At 43.3% G+C, this 25,368-nt stretch overlaps 1 protein-coding gene across 3 annotated transcripts; it reads left to right on the top strand.

The window, feature by feature from the left end:
- The first annotated feature begins 7,676 nt into the window (after positions 1-7,676).
- On the top strand, positions 7,677-23,299 carry LOC121676239 (interleukin-2 receptor subunit alpha-like). Of its 3 annotated transcripts, none has more exons than XM_042052507.1 (7): positions 7,677-7,965; positions 16,608-16,793; positions 17,008-17,130; positions 17,431-17,658; positions 19,965-20,018; positions 20,923-20,986; positions 21,510-22,256. In XM_042052507.1, exons 1-6 carry the CDS (start codon positions 7,890-7,892, stop codon positions 20,964-20,966), a joined length of 711 nt encoding a protein of 236 aa, XP_041908441.1. In that variant the 5' UTR covers positions 7,677-7,889; the 3' UTR covers positions 20,967-20,986; positions 21,510-22,256. The 3 variants fall into 3 exon arrangements, with proteins under 3 accessions (XP_041908441.1, XP_041908433.1, XP_041908450.1); XM_042052499.1 differs by lacking the exon at positions 21,510-22,256 and adding an exon at positions 22,264-23,299 and having other exon boundaries at positions 7,679-7,965; XM_042052516.1 differs by lacking the exons at positions 7,677-7,965; positions 21,510-22,256 and adding exons at positions 14,241-14,404; positions 22,264-23,299.
- The last annotated feature ends 2,069 nt before the right edge of the window (positions 23,300-25,368 follow it).

Below are 25,368 nucleotides of genomic sequence, written 5' to 3'. Positions count from 1 at the left end.
CCCAAACTTGCTGTGCTCCAGCATTTATAACCTGTGCACAAGAGTCAGAGAGATGGTGGGGTTGGTGACAAGGTCTGTATCCAGGATAATTGACAAATTTCTAGCTCATCTGATTGAAGAGATTAAACCTGGTGGTGCAGAGGTTGTTTTTGCTGAGGTCTCTAAGCACTGGGAGACTGTCACGGACACCAAGGCAACGCAGGGCAATGTTTGGTGCTAATTATAGCAGACGGAGTTTGTTTGTGGGAGATGAATGCCAGGTGGGAGGTTTGGTGGGTGCCCTCAAACCAGATGTGATATGTACTGCATTTGGGTGTTCACAGTCAGTGCAGAGAAGCAGCCACCTCACAGTAGAGCTCATTTCACCCCAAAGCAGACATCAGAAATAGGTCATCTGAGCTGCTGCTTCTCCTCTGCTTTCACAGTGACAGCAGACAGGTGACTAACTCAGAAGTCTGTGTCTACACCAACATCTCAATAACCGAGAAAAGGTGAAAATCACCTTATTGATCCAAAATTCTTTTCTCATCTTGTCTTAGCAGTCGAGCTCCCTCAGGAGAAAGATACGAAGTGCTCTGAAATCCTCCACAGGCCTGTCAGGTTACTCAGAGCTTTGGACCCCAAACATCTGTCACCTCATGGTTGGGGAGACCTTAGAGCAGACTCTGGTATCTAAAGGAGGCTCACAAGAAGGCTGGAGAGGGACTTTTCATAAGGGCAGGGAGTGATAGGACAAGGGGAAATGGCTTTAAGCCAAAGGAGGGTAGAGTTGGATTAGATATTAGGAAGAATTTCTTTACTATGAAGGTGGTGAGGCACTGGAACAGGTTTCCCAGAGAGACTGTTGACTCCCCATCCCTGGAAGTGTTCAAGGCCAGGTTGGACAGGACTTGGAGCAACCTGGGACAGTGGAAGGTGTCCCTACCCATGGCAGAGGGGTTGGAACTGGATGATCTTTAAGGCTCCTTTCAATCCAAACCAGTCTGTGACTCTAAAATTCTCTGATTTGGTAATCCCAAGATTCCATCCCAATCCCACCCTTCACAAATAATGCTCAGTCAGTGAAAATGGTGTTAGGTTAACTGCAACAAAACGGCCCATGGAGATCTGACCCAATGGAAAGGGTACCCATCAGTGAGCTATTTATTTAATATCTCATCCATAATTTTCTGTCTTCAAACGTCCAGCTCTGTTGACCATCAGTGCTCCCTCATTAATGCTTAATTATCCCATTTTAGTCTGCCTCATCTACAGCCAGGTGTACTGGGGTCACTGCAGTATTTGAGAATCACAGAATGTGCGTTAGAAAAATGCCCTACAGAGAAAACCTTAGAGCAGCCACAGGAAATCATGGTTTCAAAATTCTGTCCCAAATCATCAGGTCTGACTTTTGTAACAAATCTTAGCCTGAGTTACTCTGGCAGTAATTGGAAGGATTGCACTTGATTCTGTAAGAAGAGGATTTGGGGCTCATCACAAAGATGTTGGACAAAGTCCTGAGCCTCATTAGAAGCAAAGAAACAAGGCATGAACCCTTATTGTGCACGGAATAAAAGGGTTAGCTTTAGTAATTTCTGCTCAAGAAGGAAAAACTCCTATTATTTTCTGTTTCTTTAGCCTGGCTGAAGCAAAATGCATCCTGACCTTTCCACTCAGCTTTTCATTTTCTCACTCTGTACTTGCTTCCTGATTACCACACAAATTTTCACACCTGAACACCAACTTTTCTTGGTTAGTGGTTAGATCTAGAAATTTCCAAGTTACTCAAGCTGAAGAACTTCTTGTCTTGGTTTGAAAGAACAGGTGTCTGCCAAGGAAGGCAGGAGCCTCCCTTGAAATGAAAAATGCGAACTCCTTCCCTCCAAATGATGAGAATTTTGAAATTGAGGGGCTTTCAGGCAAAGATATGAGGAACAGAAATAACAGCTCTTTCCTATTATATATCTAAATGTGTATAACCAGTCAAACAAACAGCAATAACCATGGCAGTAACAGCAAACAATCACAAACCCAGTGCCAGCCTTCTCGGCTGTCAGGCCCTTTCCCCTCGGGTGCAGTTCCGCTCGCAGCCGGCAGGGGCGCTGGCGGCTCCCGGTGAGCAGGGCAGGTGCGATGGTTCCCCCGCGGCTGCAGGGGGCGCTCCGGAGCGAGCTCGGGGAGCCCGCGGCACCGGTGCCCCGGGATCCCGGGAAGGGATGGAACAAAGGCCTCACAAACCCCTGGGCAGCCGATCCCGGTGTCCGGCCGGACCCTCGGGAACAGCAGGCTGGAACGGCAGGGACGAGCACAAATCCCAGGTGGCAGACGAGATGTATCGAACTCCGGAGCTGCAGTGGGAACCCCCGGAGGTCTCAGCAGGCAGGGCAAGCAGGGCTACAGGAGAGCGAAGGCTCGAAGCAGTGACAGGGGCAGAGCGGCTGAAGCCCGGCTCCCAGCAGGGCAGGGAAAGGCGGGCTTGGGAACCCCGGGGTTTCTCCCTGAGGCACCCGAGCAGATGGTGAACAGGTCCCTCTTTTACTAAGGTGGGGTGTTAGGGTCCTGGTGCAACAGCCGCTCCAGTGAGCAGGCTCCACTCACTGCAGAAGGAAGGCAGCTGAAAGCAGAAGCCTGCAGCAGTGACAAAATCCCTCCACAACGATGGCAGCCTCTCTCTGTCCCAAAGCCGAGAACACCAGCCTGCCCGGGGTGTACCCAACCCCCAGGTGAAAGAGAGTAGCCAGTTGAACCCCTCCTTCTGTGGCCACATCTTTTGTTTTTCTTAAGCATACAGTAATTTGTTGCCCTGGCAACATATATGGGAAAAATTCTTTAAGAGAAAAAGAAAACAGGAGAACTCCTAAAAACCCCAACACTTCTCTAAATAGTTCCTACTACTATTTGCATTTCAAAGTTCTAATATTTTGCATTTCTATAAGAAATCCTCAAAATCCATCCAGTTCAGAAGGTTTTTTTCACTCCCAGGGTAGTGATTAAGTGATTTCACTCCCAGGTAGATTAAGGTCTAAGAACTGAAAGGCAACTGTTTGCTTTTAATTTCTGTGGCAGAGAATTCAGCCCTGCTTCTTGGAACATCTACATCAGCTTCCTATGAGGTGGTAAATTCAGAGCTGACTCAACAAAATTCATACAGCCAAGATTAACTGTGCTTTTACCAAGCTAAAGGAAGGCACTGAGCTATGCCTTCCTAAACAGAAGCACCTACCCAGCCTGTGAAGCTAAAGATGTAGGAAAGTGCCTTCTGAGTGCAGCAGAAAGATTTCTAATGGTGATCTTCAACCATGGGAAGTTCACTTGGCAATTTAAGGGCCAAAGGTGGGATGGGAATAGTGTGAGGTGCCAAAGTGACCATTGAAACTTGCTCACATTCATCTCTCCTGATTTTAGATGCCTCTAATAAGGGGGATCTGTCCTATTTCAGATAGTCCCTAGACTCTAGTGCTGGAAGGAGACTTGAGGGCTCATCTAGTCCATGCCTAGAGCAGCTCCATCACTACCACTGCTAAGGCTCTTATTTTGTTCCCTTCTCCATCATCATTGCTCAGACAGTTTCAAGTTATTTTGTTCTTTCTTTTAGAAAAGGTTTTCGAGGCCCTTTTGTCATTCCCATTGCTGCTCCATGGTTTCTCAGTGTGCGATGCCCACGAGTAGGGGCAGGATCCTATCCACGGCTTCACCATCACAGCACAAAACAAGGGATTAACAAGGGATTTCTTTGCATGTGCTGTACATTTCAGAGTTAGATTTAATTTTTTCACGTGTGACATTGCCAATTGGTCTGCATTGTCCAGGGAACTGCTGAAAATACTGAATAACCAAAGGATCACCTGGGCACCACCTTTCAGTGCATCCTTCTCTTCTGAGAGTTTATCAGTGCCTATCAATATGCTCTTCCATTTGACAGAGTTTTGAACCATTTTAAGGGCACTCTCTTTTCAGGGATTTTCCAATAGATTTTGTACTCACCTCATGATTCATCTAGATTATATTTCCATAACTTCACAGATAATATAAAAATTCTTACTGAAATCAAGCAAAGAAATGGTATCTTGGGTAAGGAGCTCATTGCAGAGGCTGTCTTAAGACTTGTGCACTTTACAGGATTAAATATATTTGATTCACTATAACCTCATGGTAATAAAAAGAGGAGAAGGAGCAAATATTACCATGCAATAATACACTTCATTTACCAGTTCCTCAATTTTTTTTGCTCAGGCCAAGGGAATGATGATTGCAAATAAGAATAGGAAGGAAGTTATCTGTACTATTCAGCTGTATTTGCATGTGGAAGTATTAAAGAAACCAGTCTAGGAACTGGTGTGTTAAGAACATTGTGGCAGAACTCACTACATGGAAACTAAATATATCCAAGGGTTTTTCATGTTCCTCATGTATTTCTCTTACAACTCATCACCAGTGAAAGGAATAGTTAATAGGAGCCAGATATAATAATGAACCATATCCAGGATGTTTGACAGGAAAGACTGTTCTCAGTCACTAAACAATCAATTTAAATTCTCTTTTCAAACTCAGGATGGATTTTCAGGATGGATTTGTCTCATCCAGCTGGGGCTACCTAAAAGACTTGTTGTGCTGGTTTAACAGTTGTCTGCAGATGGGAGGGAGAGAGGGAGAGAAGATGAGAATAGTGATTCAAGTGGTGGAGGTAGATGTCCAGAAGAGGAGGTGAATCACTCTCTAGATGCCCTTATTGACTCTCCACTGACTCAAGGGGGAACTTTGACAACTGTATTGACCATACAACTCTCTCTTGAGTTGAACCCTGTGGACCTTGTAAAGATGCTCCATTTAAGGCTTGAAATTTGTGTGCCTCGTGTCAGCTCTGTCTCACTTTGATGGGAAATAAAAAGTGATTAAAACCAGTTTGACCTTTATGGATTGGATGGAAATTTTCTGATGATAATTTCTAGGACATGGTATAACTCGGGATTCCCCAAACCTCTGCTCTGCAGCAGAGCTGGATGCTGCTGTGGAGGTTGGGAAGAGCCCTTGTGGGTGCATAATGTGAGTTCACAACCACCATTACCATCATTTTAAGGATGCAAAAACAATATGCTGATTAATAGAGTTTAGGTAGCTGTTAGAGCCACCCTCACACCCTCCCTGGGAAGGTCCATATGAAATGTTATTCCCTTGAATGGAGGACTTGTGTAAGAGTGATTCACAGCAGAAAAGTTGAACAAAACACAAAGCTTGCTTATTTCAGTGAGTTACATGGATGTTTACAACTGCTTTGAACTGGGAAGAGCTGCAATAAGATCACACTGTTGTCCTTTCTGCAAGCTGGCTGAGAGATCAGTTTAAGGAAAGGACAGTCCTCCAGAGCAAATGAGTTTGTGTAGAGTTTTAAAAGCACTTAGAGCGTTTCAAAAGGCCCTTGTTAAACCTACACCTAAAAAGGCTGTAGCTGTGTTTGTGGTTTACTCCCTGGCAACTCCATTTCTGAATTTGTTGTGGTCTTGTGACACTGAATAAAAATAATCTTTATAATCTTGTCTGTGGTGGCCTGAGCTACGTGACAGGCTCTTTTCCTCCCAGCTCTATGCTGAAACAGAGAACTTCCCTGAGCAGCAAAACTCTGCTCATCAATGGAGGAAAGTCAAGGAGCAACAGACACCCAAGCACCTTCTTGTTCTCCTACACCTTCCTTGATTCTCAAGATGCCTTTTTTAATATCCCTCCACCAGTTCCCAGATATCCATGGATTTTTCACAGCACTCCCCTTCCTTTATTGCCACACCTAATTCTGTTGCTAACATCTCATGTTAATCACATAAATTATAGTGCCAGTTATGGTTTTTTTTCTCATAAACCCCTGTTTTCATCTGTGCCTGGACACCTTTCCCCCTTGTTGGCTCTCTCTGTCCTCACTCTCCCCTTCCCTTCCTCACTCTGCCTTGGGGCAGTTGCTTGCAGAATCAGCACTGTTTTTTTCCTAGAATCATTCAGCAAACAGACCTATTTCCCAAAGCTGATCTGGCTAATTCCTCTCACAAACCGTAACTGTTTTTTCTGACCTTTAAAAGGTGTAAAGGTCGTTTCCATGCAACCTGGTTTTGTAGCAATGAGCCACCCAAAGTCACCATTCTTTCCACTACCACTAACTGTACTTTCCATGTTCATTCCTGGATAAAATCTCTAAATTTCTAATAAAATCTTAGTAGCTGTTACCCACCTGTGCTGAGGTTTGCTACCTGAAAGCAAATGGCTACATGAAAGATTGAGCTGGAGGACTGCAGAAAACACCCCCCATCTCTGTCTCCATCATTAAAATAGCTATGGAATTAGATAGTTAGACCAAACAAGAAATTGAAGCAGATGTTGGCCAGTAAATCCCTTCACCTCAAAAGAACAGATCCAATGTTTAGTAGGGAAAGGATAAAAATGTTGGGATTTCTTTCCAGGCAATGTAATAAATGTTTTACCAGCCCAGATGGCTGCAGGGTTCAGGCAGTTACATATCTCCAGGCATCTTGGAAAAAGGTGAAGGACTGGGGGTCTAAGGCTTTCAGACAGATTTTTCAGGAGCAAAACTTTCTTAAGTCCTTCAGAGGGCTTTGGCATGAGCTTTTCCTATTACACTGTTAAAGACAGAAGATGACTTGATACTAAAGTGAAGGCAGTAAATACCTGTGGAGCATGAAGCAGCCCAGGGTGAGCAGAGCATTTTACCCACAGCAGCTGCTTCAGAAGTCTTACTTGTTTCCCACACCCTGTTGCATTTAGATTTGGGAAGTAATCTCCTGGCAAAGCCTCGCAGCTGGCAAACCCTGCAGGAGGATTTGTCACCTGCATCACAAAGCTGCACAAAATCTTTCATGGAAGGAGCAAAGGGAGCTTTATCAGGAGAAAGGTGGCAGGCTGATGGATGCAGCCATAGCAGCAGTTAAAAATGTGTGACATCTATTCCTTAGCTTGCCTGTTAAGAGGGTTTAATTCACTGAGAATTTATAAAGGAGAAATAAGTGCCCAGCATGTAATAATCATGATAGAATACTACAGATGGTTTAAATCTGTTTTTTCTATAGTCTATCACAATTAATTCTCTAGTTACTAACAGGAAATAATTTCTGTGGAAATGGCTGAAGTAAAGCTACATAAAGTGTGATACTTCCTTGATAATTTCCAGTTTTCCACTGGCATTTGGAAGAATGTCACTGAAGCATGTCACACTCAGACAATTTAGAAACAAGGGAACCTTTTCCAAACCTGACAGCCTCACCCTCATGGTTTTGGTTTGGTTTTTTTTTAAATCAAGCTGTCCATTCTTCACAAGATCAGCTGGGATTCAGAGAAACTGCAAACACGCTTCCATCAAAACCAAATACAGTGTGGCTTTATCATCACTGACAGAAGACCCCTGAAAAGCCAAAAGGATAAGCTGTGGAACCTTTTTTTTTTTGCAGGTAGAGCCCACAGATGTTGCCTGAGATCCATTGTCATGCATCAGACATTTATTCCACAGCCATGGTCCCTCTCTAATACCTGTCCAGCCACAGATTTTGGGGTGACCACCTGCACAAACCTGTTAAAGTCTCCCCACTTCTACTGACCTCAGCTGTAGTGAAACGGGAAAGAGCTCTGGAGCCAGGAGCTCTGATGTGTCAAACCACTTCCTACACACGAAGGCACGCTCTGCCACACCGAGCATTGAGTTTGGTTTCCTGGATAAAAGACTAATACCTGAACAGAAAGCAGCCTTTCTTCTTTCCTGTGGAGCCAGCAAAACGATGATTTGCTGACCAAAGCCCTCGCTGCACACGTAGGTGACGCTCCCAGACAGACTCATCAGGCAGTAACCAGCTCTTTGGCTTGGTTGGCAACAGCTCATCACTTCTGAGAAACTTCATCCTCAGACTTGCGGAGAAAAGATGTGGACAAGTCCCATGGAACTCAAGTGGCTTTTGATGTGGCTCTTGTTTGGATTCATCAAGGCGCTCAAGCCAGGTAAAGGACTCTTTTTGCCTTTTGGGAAGGGAAAATATGATTTGGGGTTTTTTGTGGCTGTTAGAGGGTGTTCACAACATCCTGACTCCTTTCAGCAAAGGAAAAATGTTAAGGAGCTTAAGGAATTTATTATTCTAAGGAAATTAGAGAAATGGGTTTTGTGCCCACAAACTGTCAACTGCAGAAAATCCAGAGCTTTAGAGGATATTTTTTGTCTGACTAATATATGTATCCTCCAACCCATCACTGGAACAGTGGGAAGATCAAAGCAGCCTGAGGCAGCCCTTTGAATTTACTTTTTCCATTTTGCTTGTAACTTTAGGAAACATAAAAATAGACACCGAAATGCCAGTACCCCTGTAGGTAAAATTGATGGCAATGCTATTAGCTAAAAGATACCATCCAAATTTGCTGTGGGTACTATAGATATGAAATATTTTTTCAGCCATGGCTCTCAATCAGCAGTGCCTATAAACTGTGAATGGAGACAGCTAATCCAATTCAGCATAATTTGACACATTTATAAATGGTGACACTGCTTAGATTTGGCTTATTTGTTGTGACAAGTGTGTGCACTGAGAAATGGTCTGGTGATACATTAGTGTATTTAAATTTAAACTGCCTTGTTCGAAGGGGGGGAAAAATATCTTCCATTTTCCGTGCTCCATAAATGTGATATTTCCTTCTGTGTCTGATGATGATGTCCAGGCTGAGAGGTATGAACAGACACAGCCTAAGGCAGGCTCTCAGATATGCTGGTTGTGTAACTGCTGATGGATCATCTTGAGCAGGGCTGGGAATTTTCCTTGGGACTGGCCATCTCAAGGGAAGAGTGTGTTGCTAATGACCAAACTCATTAATGCAGGAAGGACCTTCACAAATGTTGAAGCCCCAGGTGATTTTATTCTCGTTATTTTGCCAGTAAATGCTGCACCTTCTTCTGCATGGGGCATTTTCACTGCCAGATGAGGTGCCAGAGCCCACAGGAAGCGCTTGGTGCTGTGTGCAGGAGCAGCACCGTGAGATGCTCAGCCAGAGATGTGTCAGTGGGATCAGTTCTGGGATGAGTCAGGTCCCCCAGATCACACTTTCTATATTACTGTGCCTGGAACATGTTGTGAAATTTCTTGCAGGCAGATCTCGTTTATCAGAAATCTTTCTGGTTTTTTGGAAAAAAAATCGAGCCGTGTCAGAGCAGTTGCATTTTATGGTATTCGATGTGATTTTATTCACCACTGAATGAATAAATGCCTAGTATTGCATTCTCTACTGTATTTCTAAGCTCTTCTTTCCTCAGCTTCCTGTACTTATTTTCAAGGTCTCTCTCAAAGTTTAAAGATAATATTTATATATATATTTGCAATTTCTTCCTGCAAATAATATGCTAAAATAGAAACACCACCTTTGACCAGTTTAGGGGTTTTTAATCATAGACACACTCAAGGTGTTGTGGCTGTAAGACCCGTTGGTTTTAATTCCTTAAGGGAGGATCAACAAGGAGACCTAGGAATAGACATAAGCAAAGCAAAGGGAAAGAGGCTGGGTCAAACTGGTCAAAAACCAACCAGGCCTCAGCACATACAGTGCTTTTTTTATTATTTTGCCTCAGTCTTTTCAGCTCATCCCAGCACTGCAAGTTTAGGTTTGTAAATAGATCCAGCCCCAGATGGTGTTTGGCAAAATGCACTATCAGGAATAAATGTAATTAGAGGAAAAAGAAAATAAAAAGCCTTTGTTTTACAGAACAGTTTCACTGATGGTTCTCAAAGTGTTTTGAGAGGGCAAAGTCCTGGGGGACTGGGGAAGTTAAGGCATGGGATGATCATTTATTAATTTACTAAAAATTAAACCACACCTTAGTACTAAAAATAAGAGAAATGCTGATTTTCCTGTGAGGAGCATCTCATTTATCTCCTTTATTCTGCACAGCTGCCTAGAAGCTGTAGGCCTGGGTGAAGCCTGAAGTGAGGGTCAAACACGAGGTAAAAGCTATGCTCCTACAACCTTTCCATCTTGCTGTTCATCATACAGGGATACACTGAGTAGATTTGCAAGTTAAACCTGGAAAGGATTAAAACTCACAAAAGAAGGAATTTCATTCAAGTGAATCTCATTCACACAAGATGGGTACCAGATCTCAGTCATGTAAATGAGAGGAATTTCTTTCCCATTATACTTGCATATTAGTGCTGGCTCCCATGGATTTGAAATGCAATGCAGAATACATTAAAGTTGTCAAACATGGACAAGTGATTCTTTTAAGGTCAACTAGAGAGCAAATACCTTTATAAAACTTTCAGCTACAGTGGCCCTCAGCAACAAAGGGCTCAATATACAGCTGAAATTTAAAAAATGTTAAAAAATGTTTTAAAAGTGTGATCCTGCTGAGGAAAAGCAGATATTACAGACAGAGATCCTGCAGTACCTGCATCTTCAGCTGGACGAATTGTTTTCCCACCTCATCAGAGGTGAGATGTTATATCCTTTCTCCTTCTATTGCAGAAAAAAGTCCACTCTGTATCTACTTCTAGAAAGCCACTGCTTCTGCCTTTGTTCCCTGTTGCCTTCAGAGCGTTGTTATTTTGGTTCCCCTACATCCTCGATGTTCAGCTATGTCTGCCCTGTTTTCCCTGTTGCATTAATGCTGTCTTCACAGTCCAGCTTCCGCGTACTTTCTACTCACGGATTCCATTCCCTGACCTTGGTCCTGAATTTTGGAACAACGTCGCTCACTGAGTCTTTGCTCCATCTCCTCCAACACTTCCCCAAAAGTCACATTTCCAAAGTCCTTCCATGGCTTTCCTCACTTGGCTCCCTATTCCTCAGCCCTGCCAGGGGAGCAGCACTCTGTCACCTGCTGCTTTTTCTTGATGTTCTTGATTTGTAAAGTGTGAGCCCTCACACGAAGAATATATAACCCTCTCTATGTGGAAAAATATTTCATGCATGATGAGGTCAGAAAAATTCTTGCCATGTGTAGAAAATTTCCATCACACTTTTGGGGGAAAAGTTCCATGACCATGCTAAGTCCCTAAGTCAGGTGCGATGAGTCCTTAGGCCACATTTGAAATAGAAATTTCCCCACTAGACCTTTTTTTTTTTTTTTTCACTTTCCCAAGACTGGGACAGACACTTGTTAGACCATTCAATTAATTTCAGAGAGGATATTCTCTACTGCCCTTTCAGCCCTACAAAAGGCAAGGCTGAGAAAGTTCCAGACAAAGGAAAGAATCTGAACCCTCTGATGCTGTTTAAAAAGACAATTTTTTGTTTCCTTTTAGATGAGAATACCAAAGACATGTGTGTTACTGAGGTTATCTCTTTAAGCAAAAATGTCACACACCAAAACAAGGCTTTCACATATGATATTCTCAAGACTTGGCTCTGTTCTGCTACAAAACCATGTGCCGTGGTTGCATGTAGAGAATCTGAGCTCTGCGGCTTTACCGCGGAACCAAGGATGTTATAAACACCCAGAAACAAAAACAAACGTTCCCCATTCTTCACTTAGTGCACTTTCTATGCAGTGCACTGTGCCCAGGCTAGTTTTCCTCCCTCTCCCTCTTTCCTAATGTTCCCACTTCCGATTCCACATTTTGAGTCCAAGTCCCCAGCCCGGCGTCCCTGCTAGGGCAGGTGTGAGATCCATCAATGCATCAGGTAAACCACTCTGATTATCAACGTGAGCATGGAAGAACGTTCTCCCACCCCTGCAGCTGATAAAAAGAAAGAAGCACATTTAAGCTTTGCTTTGGAGAAGGTAAATTAGGTGTCTGCTGTGCTCTAGAGAGGTTTGCCCAGTTCCAATTCTCACAGAAGGAGCTAAGAAGGCACATGCCAGAGGCTAAATTATGCTTAGCATGAGAAAGCTTAGTCCACTGTCCAACCAAGTTTAGCCTTGCTGTATATGGAATTTTTTTGCATTAGATTCTACTGCCTTGGTCAATGGCAAATAGCTGGTCAGCAGGATTAAGCCAAGAGATAAGAGAAGTGCATTTCTCCCAAACCCAGTTTTCTATGGTCCTAGAGCTCCTGCCAGTTCATATTCCAGTTTATTTTACATTGTCTTTCCAACAGAGACATTTTCTGGTACAGAAAACTCAGCAGGCACTGAACTGCCAAATCCTTAGAACAGGACATTCCTCTTCTCCACTGCTGGGAATATTCAAACCCACCTCCTGCCCTGTAAGGCTGATCTCTCCTTCATTGCTGTTCGTATTAAAACTTGTGCCTGGTCATTTCATCTCCACTGTATTTCTGTCACTTACTCTGCAGACTCACTACTACTCAAAATATATTTTAAGATAATCTCTCTATAATCTAAGGTACAGCTAAATTAAAAATCTCACCGGCAAATTACAGTAAAGTTGGGGTCTGTACCCCAACTCCACAGCTGGGATCTCTTCCCATCTTGCAAATCCACATAAGCAATAAATGATGATTTTAATAGGAGGGGAAAAAATCCTGCAGAGCTGAGGCTTGCTTGTTAAAGGATCCTTTGGGAATAAGTTTTAAAGTTAGAAAAAGTTCATTACCATTTCAGTCCTGTTGTTGGTATCAACTCCTTCGCTTTGCCTGTATCAGTTTCATCTTCAGGAGACTGCACCATTCAGAGAGCACAGTTTCACACAGCACATAAATCCCCAGGGCTGATTTAGCTTTTCAGGCACAGCTGGGGAAATATCTTCATTTTGGCCTGGTTTGATTTGTTGGTGTCTCTGGGGAGAGGTGCTCTTCATCTCTGAACTGGGCAGGTGTGTGCAGTGCCTGGTTTCTTCCACTGCTTCTGCCCAAGTCTTCAGAACATCCAGCTTCTACCAATCCCATTTTACTGCCTTTGTAGTAAGGGGAAAATCGTCCTATTTTTGCACCTTGCTGTTTTAACTCGACATAAGAATAATGTCAGCACTGGTGACACATGGCCATGTGATAGAGGAAGTTCTGAGTTTAGGTTATTGTGGTGTGACTCACCGTCTGTGTTTTACCTAGCACTAAAAATACCTGTTACAAATTTTCCCCACTCACTTCTTGTGGACTAAAGGTGTTGTTCTGATGCCTCATCTAACACTGCTCTGCCAACTCAGACACGGAAGAGAAACAGGCAGGAGGGTTTCATGAAGCCTTGTACTGCCACCACCCACTAAGAGCAGTTTTGTGGTTGGGTGAGTGACGTATTTGAATGGGAAGCGTGAGGGAAGAAACCTAAAAGAACTGCTGCTGATTTATCTGCTGGGTTTCTTTCCCTCAATATCTCCTGTGTGGTATCTGACAGCTCATGTGGAAATCCCAGAGGCCCTGAGACATCTTAAATGGCATCAGACACCCTAGCTCACACATATCTGTTGGCTCAGATGACAGAGCTTGAAGGTCTCAAAAAACTTATCAAACTTAATTTGGGGAGCACTCCAGCAGAAACAATACTACTTTTAAATTCTTATGTTTCATGGCTATTGTCTGAATTCACAAGTCTCCTTCTAATTCCAAGGGTTTGTCTCCATCCACTCCATCATAATAATTGAAACCACCTCCAGAATTTCCACAAATGCTATAGGCACCAAAAATCCATTGATATGGGGAGAAACAGAAATTCACATCTGCCTTAGGAGAGCTATGTGTTCTCATAATTCTGCAGCTGACAGAAGGGCAAAATCCCCATGAACACAATTACACCAACCTCTCTGGCCCCTCTAAGTGCAGAGAAATGGAGTCCCAGGACACTTTTGGGGTGTGGGAAGTGAGAATGGTAGGTAGGAGCTGATGAATTTTGTGAATGAAGGAAAGAGAGAACAGTGGACATCAGGATAGAAAGAGAAGGAAATAGTGGCACACAACACCTTGTCATGGGGATGAAAAATTGGAATATGTGGGAAGGGAAAATGAAGAGGCAAACAAAACCTTGAGATCTCAAGGCAGTGTGAGGGCAATATTTTCAACAAATAATAGCAGGAGTGCAACCCTGGAGCAGCTATGGAGGGATGCAGAATCGAGGGAAATCTGGGCTGTGCAAAATTGAGCCACCACAGGCTGTGAGGCAGCCTGTGTTATGCCCAGATGTGCTGGCCTTTTTAAAGATTATTATTTTCATGTCAGGTGAACTCAAATTGATTGACCAATTCCCAACAAAACAGCAAAACAGGAAAAAAAAACCCCAGACCAAACCAAAAAACAAACAAACAAAAACCCACCAAAAAAAGAAACAAAACAAAAAAGCAAAATTTAAAAGAAAAAAAAGCAAAGCTATTCTTTGCTAAAAATGTAAAAAGTCAGAAATCTAATGAAGGAGCATACCTACCCTGCCATTCCCTATTCCCTGGCTTCTTCCCATCCCTTGGCTCTTTTACCACTCATGCAACAATGATGTTGATTTTTTAGGGGCAAACCATGCAGTTTCCTTGGGCACAGAGATGGAATGAAGTTTTAGGCACGATTCACTCCCGAGGTCAGTACTGTCCAGACCTTGCCAGGTCTGCATCCTCTCTGCAGTCTTCCCACATTATTCCAGGAGGTCCCATGACATGAAACTGAAGAAGACATGGAGGTGCTGGAACATGTCCAGAGAAGGGCAGTGGAGCTGGGGAAGGGTCTGGAGCACAAGTCTGATGGGATCTGGGGGGGCTCAGCCTGGAGAAAAGCAGGCTCAGGAAGGACCTTTTCACTCCCTACAACTCCCTGGCAGGACGGTGCATGGGTTACATGCTGAGTGCCTACTTTTTCTAGAAAGATGAGTAAAAACCAAATAAAGAGAAGCACTTCTGAAGGTATATAAGATATTTTGAGACAATTAAGAGTAATCATAGTGAAGGGTATCTTGCAATATCCATATTCATGCACGGCTCCTCACCAGTATGAGGACTGGTACAATAAACCCAAAAGCCAATGACTTTGATATCAAACACATTGGTGAGGAGCTCTAGTGTGGGAGGAGAAGCCAGTGTTTTGAAGGGTTATGAATGGTTACTAAGGAGAAAGTTCTTGAAAATGGAAGCAAAATATTTGATGTGACAATGAAGCCATTAAAAGTTAAAGGGAGGCAGGCAGAAGGTCACAACAAGACCTGGGAAAGTCATCTTTCAAAATTCTTTGTGGATCAGGGAAAGGAATATGGTTGTAAAGGCCAAAGAAGATACTGCAGTTATTTAGATGTGAGAAGACAAGAATTTGAGCAATGTGGATGAAAATAAAAGGCTGGATCCGAGGAAGGTTGTGTGTGATCCAGCTGCAATGTGGATGTTCACCATGTCCCAAGTGCACCATTTCTGCACAATCTCTGTCTGATGTGTGCAGGTTCAGAAGAACCCAACATTTAATCATCAATTAAAAGAATGCTTCCCCTTTATGATGAGTAGGTTAAATGTTGTGGGTTTTCTTAAGAAGAGACTAATGAGTTGTAGGTTTGAGTGCCTTGTGCTGAGATTCGGATCTGCAATCTGCTTCAAAGAGGCTTTTGAAGTCTTGAGGGAAACAAGCTTTTAGCTTTCAGGGAAAGTGCGAGTACATGATCTCAGCTTGCTGCTGATCTGATAACTTTTTAATCACCCTGACAGTCTGTGGTAAAACATGTGGTTAACTATTTCGGGTGCAGTCACTTCTCTCAAAGCCACAGTCTGATGTAGTTTACAAGGCAAATCCTTTGATAACACAAAGGTACAAGGGGATTAAAACAACCCTTATGCAGATTAGCTGTTAAACTATGCTCACATACTTTTTCATTGTTGCCTTCTTCAAACTTTGTGACTTTTACTAAACAGCACGACAATGTAAAGTAAAAAGGGCAGAAAATAGCAAAGTGAGGAAATGAAAGAAAAGGGCATTGCAGGGCTGGGGCTGGGAGTCACTGGTTGAGTCGCTGTTGGTCTTTCAAGGAGAAGGCACTTTGGGAGTCAAGGGCAGACTCCAAATGATGAACAGCTGTCAGGGACCCAAGGGCCTTTCGCAGTCATTCCTGCTGGTTGCTAAGGCTGCATTAATTATGGCTGCAGAAAATGTGAGGATATGGTGACTAAGAAATTTCAATCCTAAAAGCTGTTACTGTTGTGCATAAGCATAAAGGACCATGGTTCATGCACCCAAAGATCCAGAATGCCAGCCCTGGTGCAACCAGACTGATCTTTTAATTTCACAGCCTTTAGGCCTTAAATAATCATTAAGTCGTGCCTTTATCAACTTCTAGGTCTCCAGCTCAGCTTGATCAGGCTTTTCAAGTGCACTGAAATGATCTAACTTAATTCATTCCAACTGATTGAGAAGTATATTTAGATATGATTTGCTGATGACACGACACTTCACGTCCTTGTTTTGGAACAAGATATATTTAGGTTTACAAACTTACTTCACAGTAAGCTGCTCTTTGGTGTCCTCAGACAGAACTGAGTCTACGCCCATTCCAAATCTTTGCTTGTAGATGATTGCAACTTTTAATTGCTTGCTTTTGCCTATTGTGCCTCATTCCATAGACTCAGGGCAGCACACTCTGGTGCAGGCGGCTGCTCTCCAAAATGAGTGTGCACAGCTTCATTAAGAAAATATTGATAGTGTTTCATGTTGCCCATCTGCTGGACATGTCTGGTATTGAGAATGGGGAAGTTCTTGATGCATAAAGTAGAATTCCAGGCTGTCCTGATTCTCAGGCTTTCTATTTGCAGAGATGTGCCCACGTCTTCCAACAACTGAATTTGTTGATGTTACTGCTGAAATGTATCCACTACAGACCAAACTGTACTATGAGTGCCACCCTGGCTATTACAGAGAACGTGGTTCATACCCAGGAATTCAGTGTAAGAGTGAACAGCAGGGTGCTGTTTGGAAATACGGGGAATTTAAATGCCTTGGTGAGTGAGCATTGTCTTTTTTCTATACATAGAGGTGTTTTTCCAATGTGTTACTTGGTATAAAACACAACTGGGCATTAACAAAAGATCTTTCATGCTTATCTCTCTAAGTTAAAACTTGAAACAGTTCTATCCCACCTCCAAAAGTTTGAGTGTTCTGGCTTTGTTCTGATATTTGTCTTGCTGTAACTCAGCAATTGTAACTTCTCCACAGTTAAGAAAAATTTTTCATCAATGGCTCCCATGACGGAGTTAGAACTTACACAGAAGTCAGAAAGAGAACCAAGGAGCCCTGCACCCCAGAAGCAAGAAGAACTTTCAGAGTTCAAGCAAAAAGGTAAATAAGAACTCATTCAATACTGTAACACTTCTCCTGCTGATTTCCATGGTGTGGTGTGAAAATGGTGAGTAATATTTAATTGTTTTGCAGACAGAGGGAAAGAAACAATTGCTGTAATATCTTGGCTGAACAAGTGATATGGTGTAAGCAGATGAGTATTTTATGTCCTGACCAAGAATTAGAAAGGCTTGGTATATCCTGCTTGTCTGTATTTTCTAAGAGCACAAGATTTTCAAGAACAAAAGCAGTATGCAAAATCTGTCTGCTTTAACTGTGTGCTGCCTTGTGCTCCCACAGATTTCTGTGGTCCTCCCAAGACGGTTCCACATGCCTCCATAAGGCTGCATCCACAGCATTACGTGGGACAAGTCTTACATTTCAGATGCCAAGCAGGTTATGATAAGAGACCCCCCACCTTTGGCAGCAGGACGTGCAAGAAGGTGAATGGCAAAATCATCTGGACACCTCTTGATATGAGATGCACCAATGACAGCAACCAGTGGCCACCACAGACCATTGGGCCAGGTAAGATGGTTGTGATTACGCCACATCAGTGTCATTACCTGCTCATCGGGGGGTCCAGACCCCACAACTGTTGTGGGGAGAGTGGGAGCTTCAAAAAAGTTTACTAAAGAAGCCCTGCTGCTGACTCTGAGGGGAAGAAAGAACTCCCTTGTGTATTTAAATGCCTTCACAGAAAGGGGTTTAAATGATGATAAATCTTTCCTTAGCCTCAGATTTTGGCAACAGTTTAAGGAATCACTTCGTTCTGCAAGTTTTATTGATGACAAATCAGATGTATTTATATTAAAATGAATATTTATTAAGACAAATGAACAGACAGGAGATAACAGATGAAAGATCTTAATCAGATTTACTCACTACGGAGTATAAAACTTAAAGAACTACTAGTAGATTATAGCATAACATAAAACAGTGCACTGGATCAAGGTACCTATATTCAAGCCAGCAAAAGAAATAGTATTGATTAGGAGTCAAATGTAATTTACCACTAAAATGAGGATAATCTACACAGATTCCTTCACTTAATCCCTTAGGAAGTAACTGTGAAATAGATATCCCTACTCACAGGAGAAACTCTACACGTTTCCAGGAGCATGTACAGATTTCAGCCTTTCTTGTCAGATCTTCAAAAGTAGGATGTTTATTGGCAGCTGGGGGATGCCAGACCAGTGTTAACTCCATGTGGCCAAAATAACTCACTACAAGACAGCTTGTCCTGTTTATCTGACAGGCTAACAAACAGTGGATAAGCTCTTGTGGGGGGTAAGATGCCCTGCTACAAGGTGGACAGACCCAGCTGTCCACACCCTTTGCAGTCCTCAGGCTTCCAGTACCCTTCCAACCTCCTCTGAGGCAGTGAAGTGCAATGGGATGAAATTTAAAGAGGTGGAAGCCAATGCAAGGACAGTATGAGAGGATTTTTCCTACCAACAGACTGGAAAAAAAAAGCTTTTCACCAGTACTTCCTTTAAGAGGAAATTAATCATGCAGAAGTGTAGATGTCTACTGCACAGATGGCCACATCTGAGCTGGGCTGGCTCTAAAACCAACAGAGGGAATAGGTGTTGATGGTGCTCTGTCAGCTGCTCTATTTTACACCTATTTGAGATGAAATGAGCCCTGTGAAGCCTTGTTTCTGCCCAGTGCCTACAGCTGAGCCTCGGTGACTACCTCAGAGGCCACATCTGTGTAACAGTGGGTGAGGAGCATTCTGGCCCTTGTGACCTTACCAGACCACTGCACACCCTGTTTCAGCATCAACCCAGGACTTTCTCTCCTATTTCATAGATCTGTTTCCCTGTGGTGCCTGGTTCAGAGTGTTCCAGGTACGGTAATCACAATTTGTTGTCTGGTCTTTCCTCTTCCATCACAACACCAGACTTTTTTCCATTGAAAATATCACTTGGTGCTATCAGGATGAAGGAACTTCTTGCTGTGATGGAAATAACTCACCAACAAACCAACCCCAGAAAATAACACAGCCTTTTGAAATTACAAGTATTTTAAAATTACAAATATCTTAAAATTTTTAAACTAGGATTGTGAAAAACATGAGACTGGGCAATGAAAAAAACCCCTTGGCCTTTAATTCAGCAGAACAATAATTCCAGTTTCCTGCAAAATGCTCTCAAACCTGAGCAAGATCATGTCCTGGCAATTAGAGCACCAAATATTTATTCCCCTAAAGTGTTGCCTTTGTCTTGGTTATGATGTGATGTCTATAATGAGGTTGAATAAGGAATATACTCCCCTTTCTCAGTTCTCCTTCAGCATTCAGCACAAAGAAATTTATCAAGAAACTTCTATTACAGGACATCTTGTGAAAAATCTGTCCATATCTCATACTGGGGCAAGTTCAGAGCTTCCTTTTCAGGATAAGAGAGAACTTCAATTAATTTCTTGCACCAGGGAAGTTTTGGCTTATATTTCTGGGCAAAAACAGGTCCTGGCTGAAACCATGTTTCCAAATCCTAACTTGGCACCTTGAAAGTCATCCTTCCAGTCTCATATGAAGTAAAGATCTTGATGGATCCCATTCCAGTTCGCTTCATGCCCACCATTAACAGGTATCAGATCAGCACATGTGTTGATATCTAGGCTGGAAAGATCTACTGATGGCCAAGAAACAAACATGGCAATTTTTAAGCATTCTGTGCAGAGGGAGAGCTGTCAGACTCTACCCTTGGCACTGCCTTGGTGCTGGAACAAGCTGACTCTTTGCCTGCCTCTGTCCTCATCACTGCTCTGGTGTTCTTCATCTGAAGAGAGAATTGATACAAAAATCAAGAATTTCTCTCTCTTCATAGGTTTCACTCTTCTGTCCACTTTCTCTTCCTCATCGAGGACACTGCCAGTGACAGGTATGCCATTTTCTTAAAAACTTCACTCCATCACCCAGAGCACTTACTTGGTCTTTCAGTTTGTTGTTCTATTCCAAAGAGATCCATTTCTGTCAGAAGAGCTACTAAATATGCTGCAAGACACATCTATATATATGTATTGTGTGAGAAGTTAGTGAAGACAGTATAAACTGATTGTTTAAGCACTTAAGCTTTTATAAAGAAACTTTCAAAGACTCATGTAAATGTAATGTAAATGTAAAAGAAAACGGATCAACCAAAAGCCTGTTTTTTAAATGGAGCCATTTTCAGATTCTTCTCTGAGACTTTCTGTGAATTCATTGAACCACTTCAACTGGAAAAAAGCAGGGGGAAAAAAAGTAAATATTTAAATGCTGTTTTTTTCTCATTTTCAAATGAATAAAAAAAGATGGGCAAATAGAACATTACTTCCCAGCTAAAGCAGTGCATTTAGATCAGTCTGAAGTGATTTTCTTCTCTCCCTTCCCCATCTTCCACTCAGCCATTAGCTGATGAAATAGAAATTGTGTCTTACTGTGCATATGCTCAAGCCTTTGCACAAGGGCTCTTGATTCCAGCTGGAGTCTGTCGAAAACTGTAGTGCACATTATGATGAGGAGGAATAATGGAGTGAGATGAAGGAAGGAAAGGAGGAGTTTTGCAAACCAGAGACCACAACATCAGTAGTCCCTGGTTATTTGGCTGTGGTCAATCTCTCTCCATTGCCCAAGTCCCCTCTGTCTGGGTCCTGGAAGCAATGGGGAAACATGGAAAAATTCCTGCCTCTGGGCACAGGGGCAAGATGAGGCCCTATCCCTGATCTTGTGTGTTTCTCCCAGCTGGCGTAAATGCAATAAATAAGATAACTCCAAGTGCTAACCATATTGATTTTCTGGTTTTACAGCTATCTGGTTTGTTCTGCTTATCATTCCCACTGTCTTGGTGTGACTCACCAAGCAGACAATAAGGTAAGTGGGACACAACGAGGAAAATGGGAAATCTAACCAAAAAATCCCTAGAGGTGGAAGAGTTATCAGCTGGATCAGCCTCTCCCTCTTGCACTGCTTAGATTTCTGGACAGCTTCTTTGGTGTTAAATATGACCCAGGATTTTGGGATTGTCTGATTCAGCTGTTAAATACTGGCACAAGAAAAGGAGGAATCAGAGCTTATGAAATAAAAAAATCTCAGAACACGTTGCCCAGAGAGGTTATGAATTCCTCATCCCTGGAGGTGCCCAGGGCCAGGTTGGATGGGGCTTGGAGCAACCTGGGGTCTAGTGAAACGTGTCCCTTCCCATGGCAGGGAGGTGGAACAAGATGGGCTTTAAGGTGCCTTCCAACCCAAATCATTCTGTGATTCTATAATTCTAAAAAGCTGGACAAATTCTTTGTCCCAGCCATTGTGGAACTGAGAATGGCAGTTCAAATAATGAGTAGGAGGTTAATTCTGTGGGAAATTTAAGGTTAATTATGCAAATATGTTGTTTCAGATAGATTATGCAATCAGTCTTTTTCTCTCTGGTCAAACTGTGGGAAGTCTGGGGGAGCATCTGCCACCACAACCACGTAATTCTGTTTCCTTCATCCCCCTGATTTCAGAACTGTGTCATAACAACTTTGTACTTCAGATTTATTTCAGTCTGGCCTCCTCCCTGTTTCTGTTACTACACTGAGGTGCACCAAGGCTATTCCTGTTCACAGGATCCCCAGCCTAGTTAAGCCAGGATGTCCCTATCTGACATTTGGGGATTCTCCTCTTCTCCTCTCTCTTTGCTAATCTTTGTCCTCATTTCTCTTCATGTTCCTTACTAATTACTGATACTTCTTAGCTGAATGGGGTTTTTTCTTGAAAAGTGAGAAGGGAGGACCTCATGAAATCACATCGGAAGTGGATTTTTGTCAATTCATGACTAGACAAAGCCATATAAAATGTAAACAGTACTTTGAAATATGCTTTACTGAAGATGGTCAACTATGGTTCAGATTGCCTGGGCCATTGTAGGATTTCTGAAAATGGTTGGGTGAAAAAGTGTCAAGAATGATCTACATTTTACTGGCTCTGTGCTGGAACAAATGGTGAAATAGCCAATCCCAGATGAAATAGTAACTGACAAATAAAAGTAACTGAGATCCTAAATGGTGTCTTCTGCAAAAAATACTCTGTTGTTTCTCATAGTAAATATAGAAGAAGCCATAGAACACCAGCTTCTTCCCACCTGTAGTAAAGTCTTTTTCCCATTGTAGGGAAGACTTCTCAGGGAATCGTGGCATTCAGATGCAAACTCATGGAATTAATGACTTGCCACAGAAGAAACCAGATTGTACCAGCGACTCCAAGAGCAGCAGTGCCAAATGAGGAGAAAGCCTGGACACTCAAATCCAAAATGTGAAGGAGGCAGAAGATGTTATGGCTTAATTGTTACAAGGACAGTGTGACTTTCCACCTACAGAGTGCTGGGAGGAGGAGGGCATCCTATCACTGACAGATGGGGAAAGAGCCCTGCCTGAAACTGCTTCCCAAACCCAATTCTCCTCCTCCTACCATGCAGCAGGTGTATTTCTAATACAACTGCAGCCCCTCCCAAGCGACCAGGAGTACATATGGACCCCTGTCCCAAGCACATTAGATGGTGCCACCATCATTTCAGCCCACACCCCACCCTCCCCACAAACAAAGCTGCTTTTCTGGACACCTGATGTCCCCCTGCCTCTTCCCCACCCCGGTGGGTCAAGTGTAGGCCTACTTTTCCCCTTCTCAAAGTGTTCCCTTTCAAAATTAAACCTGTTCACCCCCTGCACTGCAGCTGAAAATGTGACTGGACTCCCTTACGGTTCACTATATACATGCATTCCTCATCACTCCCCTCTTCCCAGTTATTTTGGATTACTCCTTTCCACAACAGTTCCTGCATCATTCCTCCAGCTCAGACAAGGATGCTGCAGATCATGGCAGCTGATTAATTTGACAGGTCCTTTTGTAGCTGCAGAGCATGAGACAACCCAGTGCAAAGGCAGCTGAGGACAGGCTCAAGCACACACAATACTTGACGTGTCCTTACATTATTGGGAATCTGTGAGGTCTGGATATTCTTCTGCCTCTTTTTAGCCACGCTCAGCCCAGTAAGATGGTTTTCACCTGGCTGAATGCAAGTATCTGTGTCTGAGGCAGGCAGTGGGGAGGAACAAGAGCCTTTAGAGAGCAGTTCATCTCACCCTGTTGCCTAAGTAGATATAATAAATATATACTATATATAGTAATAAATGTTTTATTATGATGTAATATATGCAGGTGAATATGTATTTATTTATACACACACAGAGATACATAGTTACTGATATGTATATACAGGTCAAATGTCTCAGGGTCATGACCTATTTCTCTGCATTGAGTTTAACAATGCCCAGATTGACCAGATTGACTGCAGATGCTTACATGGCATATGACAAAAGCCAAATAGGATGGATCCCTTCCTTATAACTCAGAAGACATGAGGAGGTCTTGGTCTAGTTTTCTGGTTTGAGATAGAATGTATGTGTCATTGCTTTACTGGTTAGTATTCCTGTTGAGTTATTCTCACTCTGTAGCCTTGATATTTATATTTCTCATGGCCTTTTTTATTCCTGTTGGAATAGGACTTATTTGTACTACGTATCTTATCACGTGAACGTTCAGTAAGTTCATGGATAACATCAAGTATGCTGGGAATGTCAATCTGCTGGAAGGTAGGAAGGATCTGCAGAAGGATCTGGACAGGCTGGATCAATGGTACAAGGCCAACAGAATGAGGTTCAACAAGCCCAAGTGCTGGGTCCTACTCTTCAGCCACAATAACCCCAGGCAGTGCTACAGGCTGGGGCAAAGTGGCTGGAAAGTGTCCCAGTGGGAAAGGACCAGGGGATGCTGGTGACAGCAGCTGAACATGAGCTGGCTGTGCCCAAGTGGTCAAGAAGGCCAGTGGCATCATGGCTTGTAACAACAGTAGTGTGGCCAGCAGGACCAGGGCAGTGATTTTCTCCTTGTACTCAGCTCTGGTGAGGCCACACCTCAAGTCCTGTGTCCAGTTCTGGGTCCTCCAGTTCAGGAAAGACATTGAGGTGCTGGAGTGAGTCCAGAGAAGGGAACAGAGCTGGGGACGGCTGTGGAGGCTAAATTCTATGAGGAGTGGCTGAGAGAGCTGGAGTTGTTTATCCTGGAAAAAAGGAGGCTCAGGAGAGACTTTATTGCTCTCTGCAACTCCCTGACAGGAGGGTGCAGCCAGATGAGGGTCTGTCACTTCTCCCAGGCAACCAGCAACTGGATGAGAGGACATAGTCTCAAGCTGCACCAGGGGAGGTTCAAATTGGACCTCAGGAAGAATTTCTTCATAGAAAAGGTTGTTAAGCATTGGAATGGGATGCCCAGGGAGTGTGTGGAATCACCATCCCTGGAGGTGCTCATGAAATGACTCAACGGGACACTTGGTGCCACAAGGTGGTCAAAGATTGGACTAGATCATCTTGGAGGTCTTTTCCAACCTAATTGGTCCTCTGAGTGAGAAGGAGGGTTTGAAGAGAAAACTAAAGGCAGCAAAGGTAAATAGGAAGCCATTTCCCTCTTTGGGTGTCCCTTTTTTTCTGAGAAGGTCCACAGGCTTGGATGGCAGTAAGGGAGACAAACCCTGAAGAGGTCAGTGTTGTTGGAAGTGAGGGGAGTAGCCATTCAGTGGGTATTCAAAGAGAAACTCTCCATTTGACAGTGCTGTCTTCTAGAAGACTTAGAAACATAAAAACACAACTTGGTTTTGAAAGAGGGCTTTTAATTTATGTCAGATGTGAAAGTACCTGTAAGTTTAATGTGTACCCTGGAAACAGATGTGTTCTAGGACTAGTTCTCAGATTTCCATTTTATGAGCTTACCTGCCAGATTATGCTTTCATACAGAAAATTCTAGCACCACCACTGGCACTGAGAAATTTTTATGTGCATTATGTAGGAGTGCTCCTCTTGTGCCACATGTGCAGGAGCTGTGTGCTGGAGTGATCTGTGTCACTCACTGCACTTCATGGGGCTAAAGGATGGGCAGGTTTGGATTCTCTGTCTGCAGCCATATTCCAGGGTACAGACTGAGAGAGCTGGGGGTGTTCAGCCTGGAGAACAGATGACTCCAGGGAGACCTTAGAGCCCCTTCCAGTGCCTAAAGGTGCTCCAGGAGAGCTGGAGAGGTGCTTTGGACATGGGCGTGAAGTGACAGGGTAAGGTGGAATGGCTTCCCACTGACAGAGGGCAGGGTTAGATTAGATATTAGGGATACATTCTTAACTGTGAGTGTGGTGAGGCCCTGGCACAGGGTGCCCAGAGAAGCTGTGGCTG

The sequence above is a fragment of the Corvus kubaryi genome, unplaced genomic scaffold (assembly GCF_017639235.1).
Source record: "Corvus kubaryi isolate FWS band 111438036 unplaced genomic scaffold, C.kubaryi_AGA036_p1.0 135, whole genome shotgun sequence".
Taxonomy (NCBI): domain Eukaryota; kingdom Metazoa; phylum Chordata; class Aves; order Passeriformes; family Corvidae; genus Corvus; species Corvus kubaryi.
This window is presented reverse-complemented; position numbering and strand designations above follow the sequence as displayed.

Coding starts and splice junctions, on each gene's coding strand:
- LOC121676239 (XM_042052499.1), top strand. CDS start 7,890: ATGTGGACAAGTCCCATGGAACTCAAGTGGCTTTTGATGTGGCTCTTG. Junction 7,966..16,607: donor CATCAAGGCGCTCAAGCCAG/GTAAAGGACTCT, acceptor TTCTATTTGCAG/AGATGTGCCCACGTCTTCCA. Junction 20,019..20,922: donor GAGGACACTGCCAGTGACAG/GTATGCCATTTT, acceptor CTGGTTTTACAG/CTATCTGGTTTGTTCTGCTT.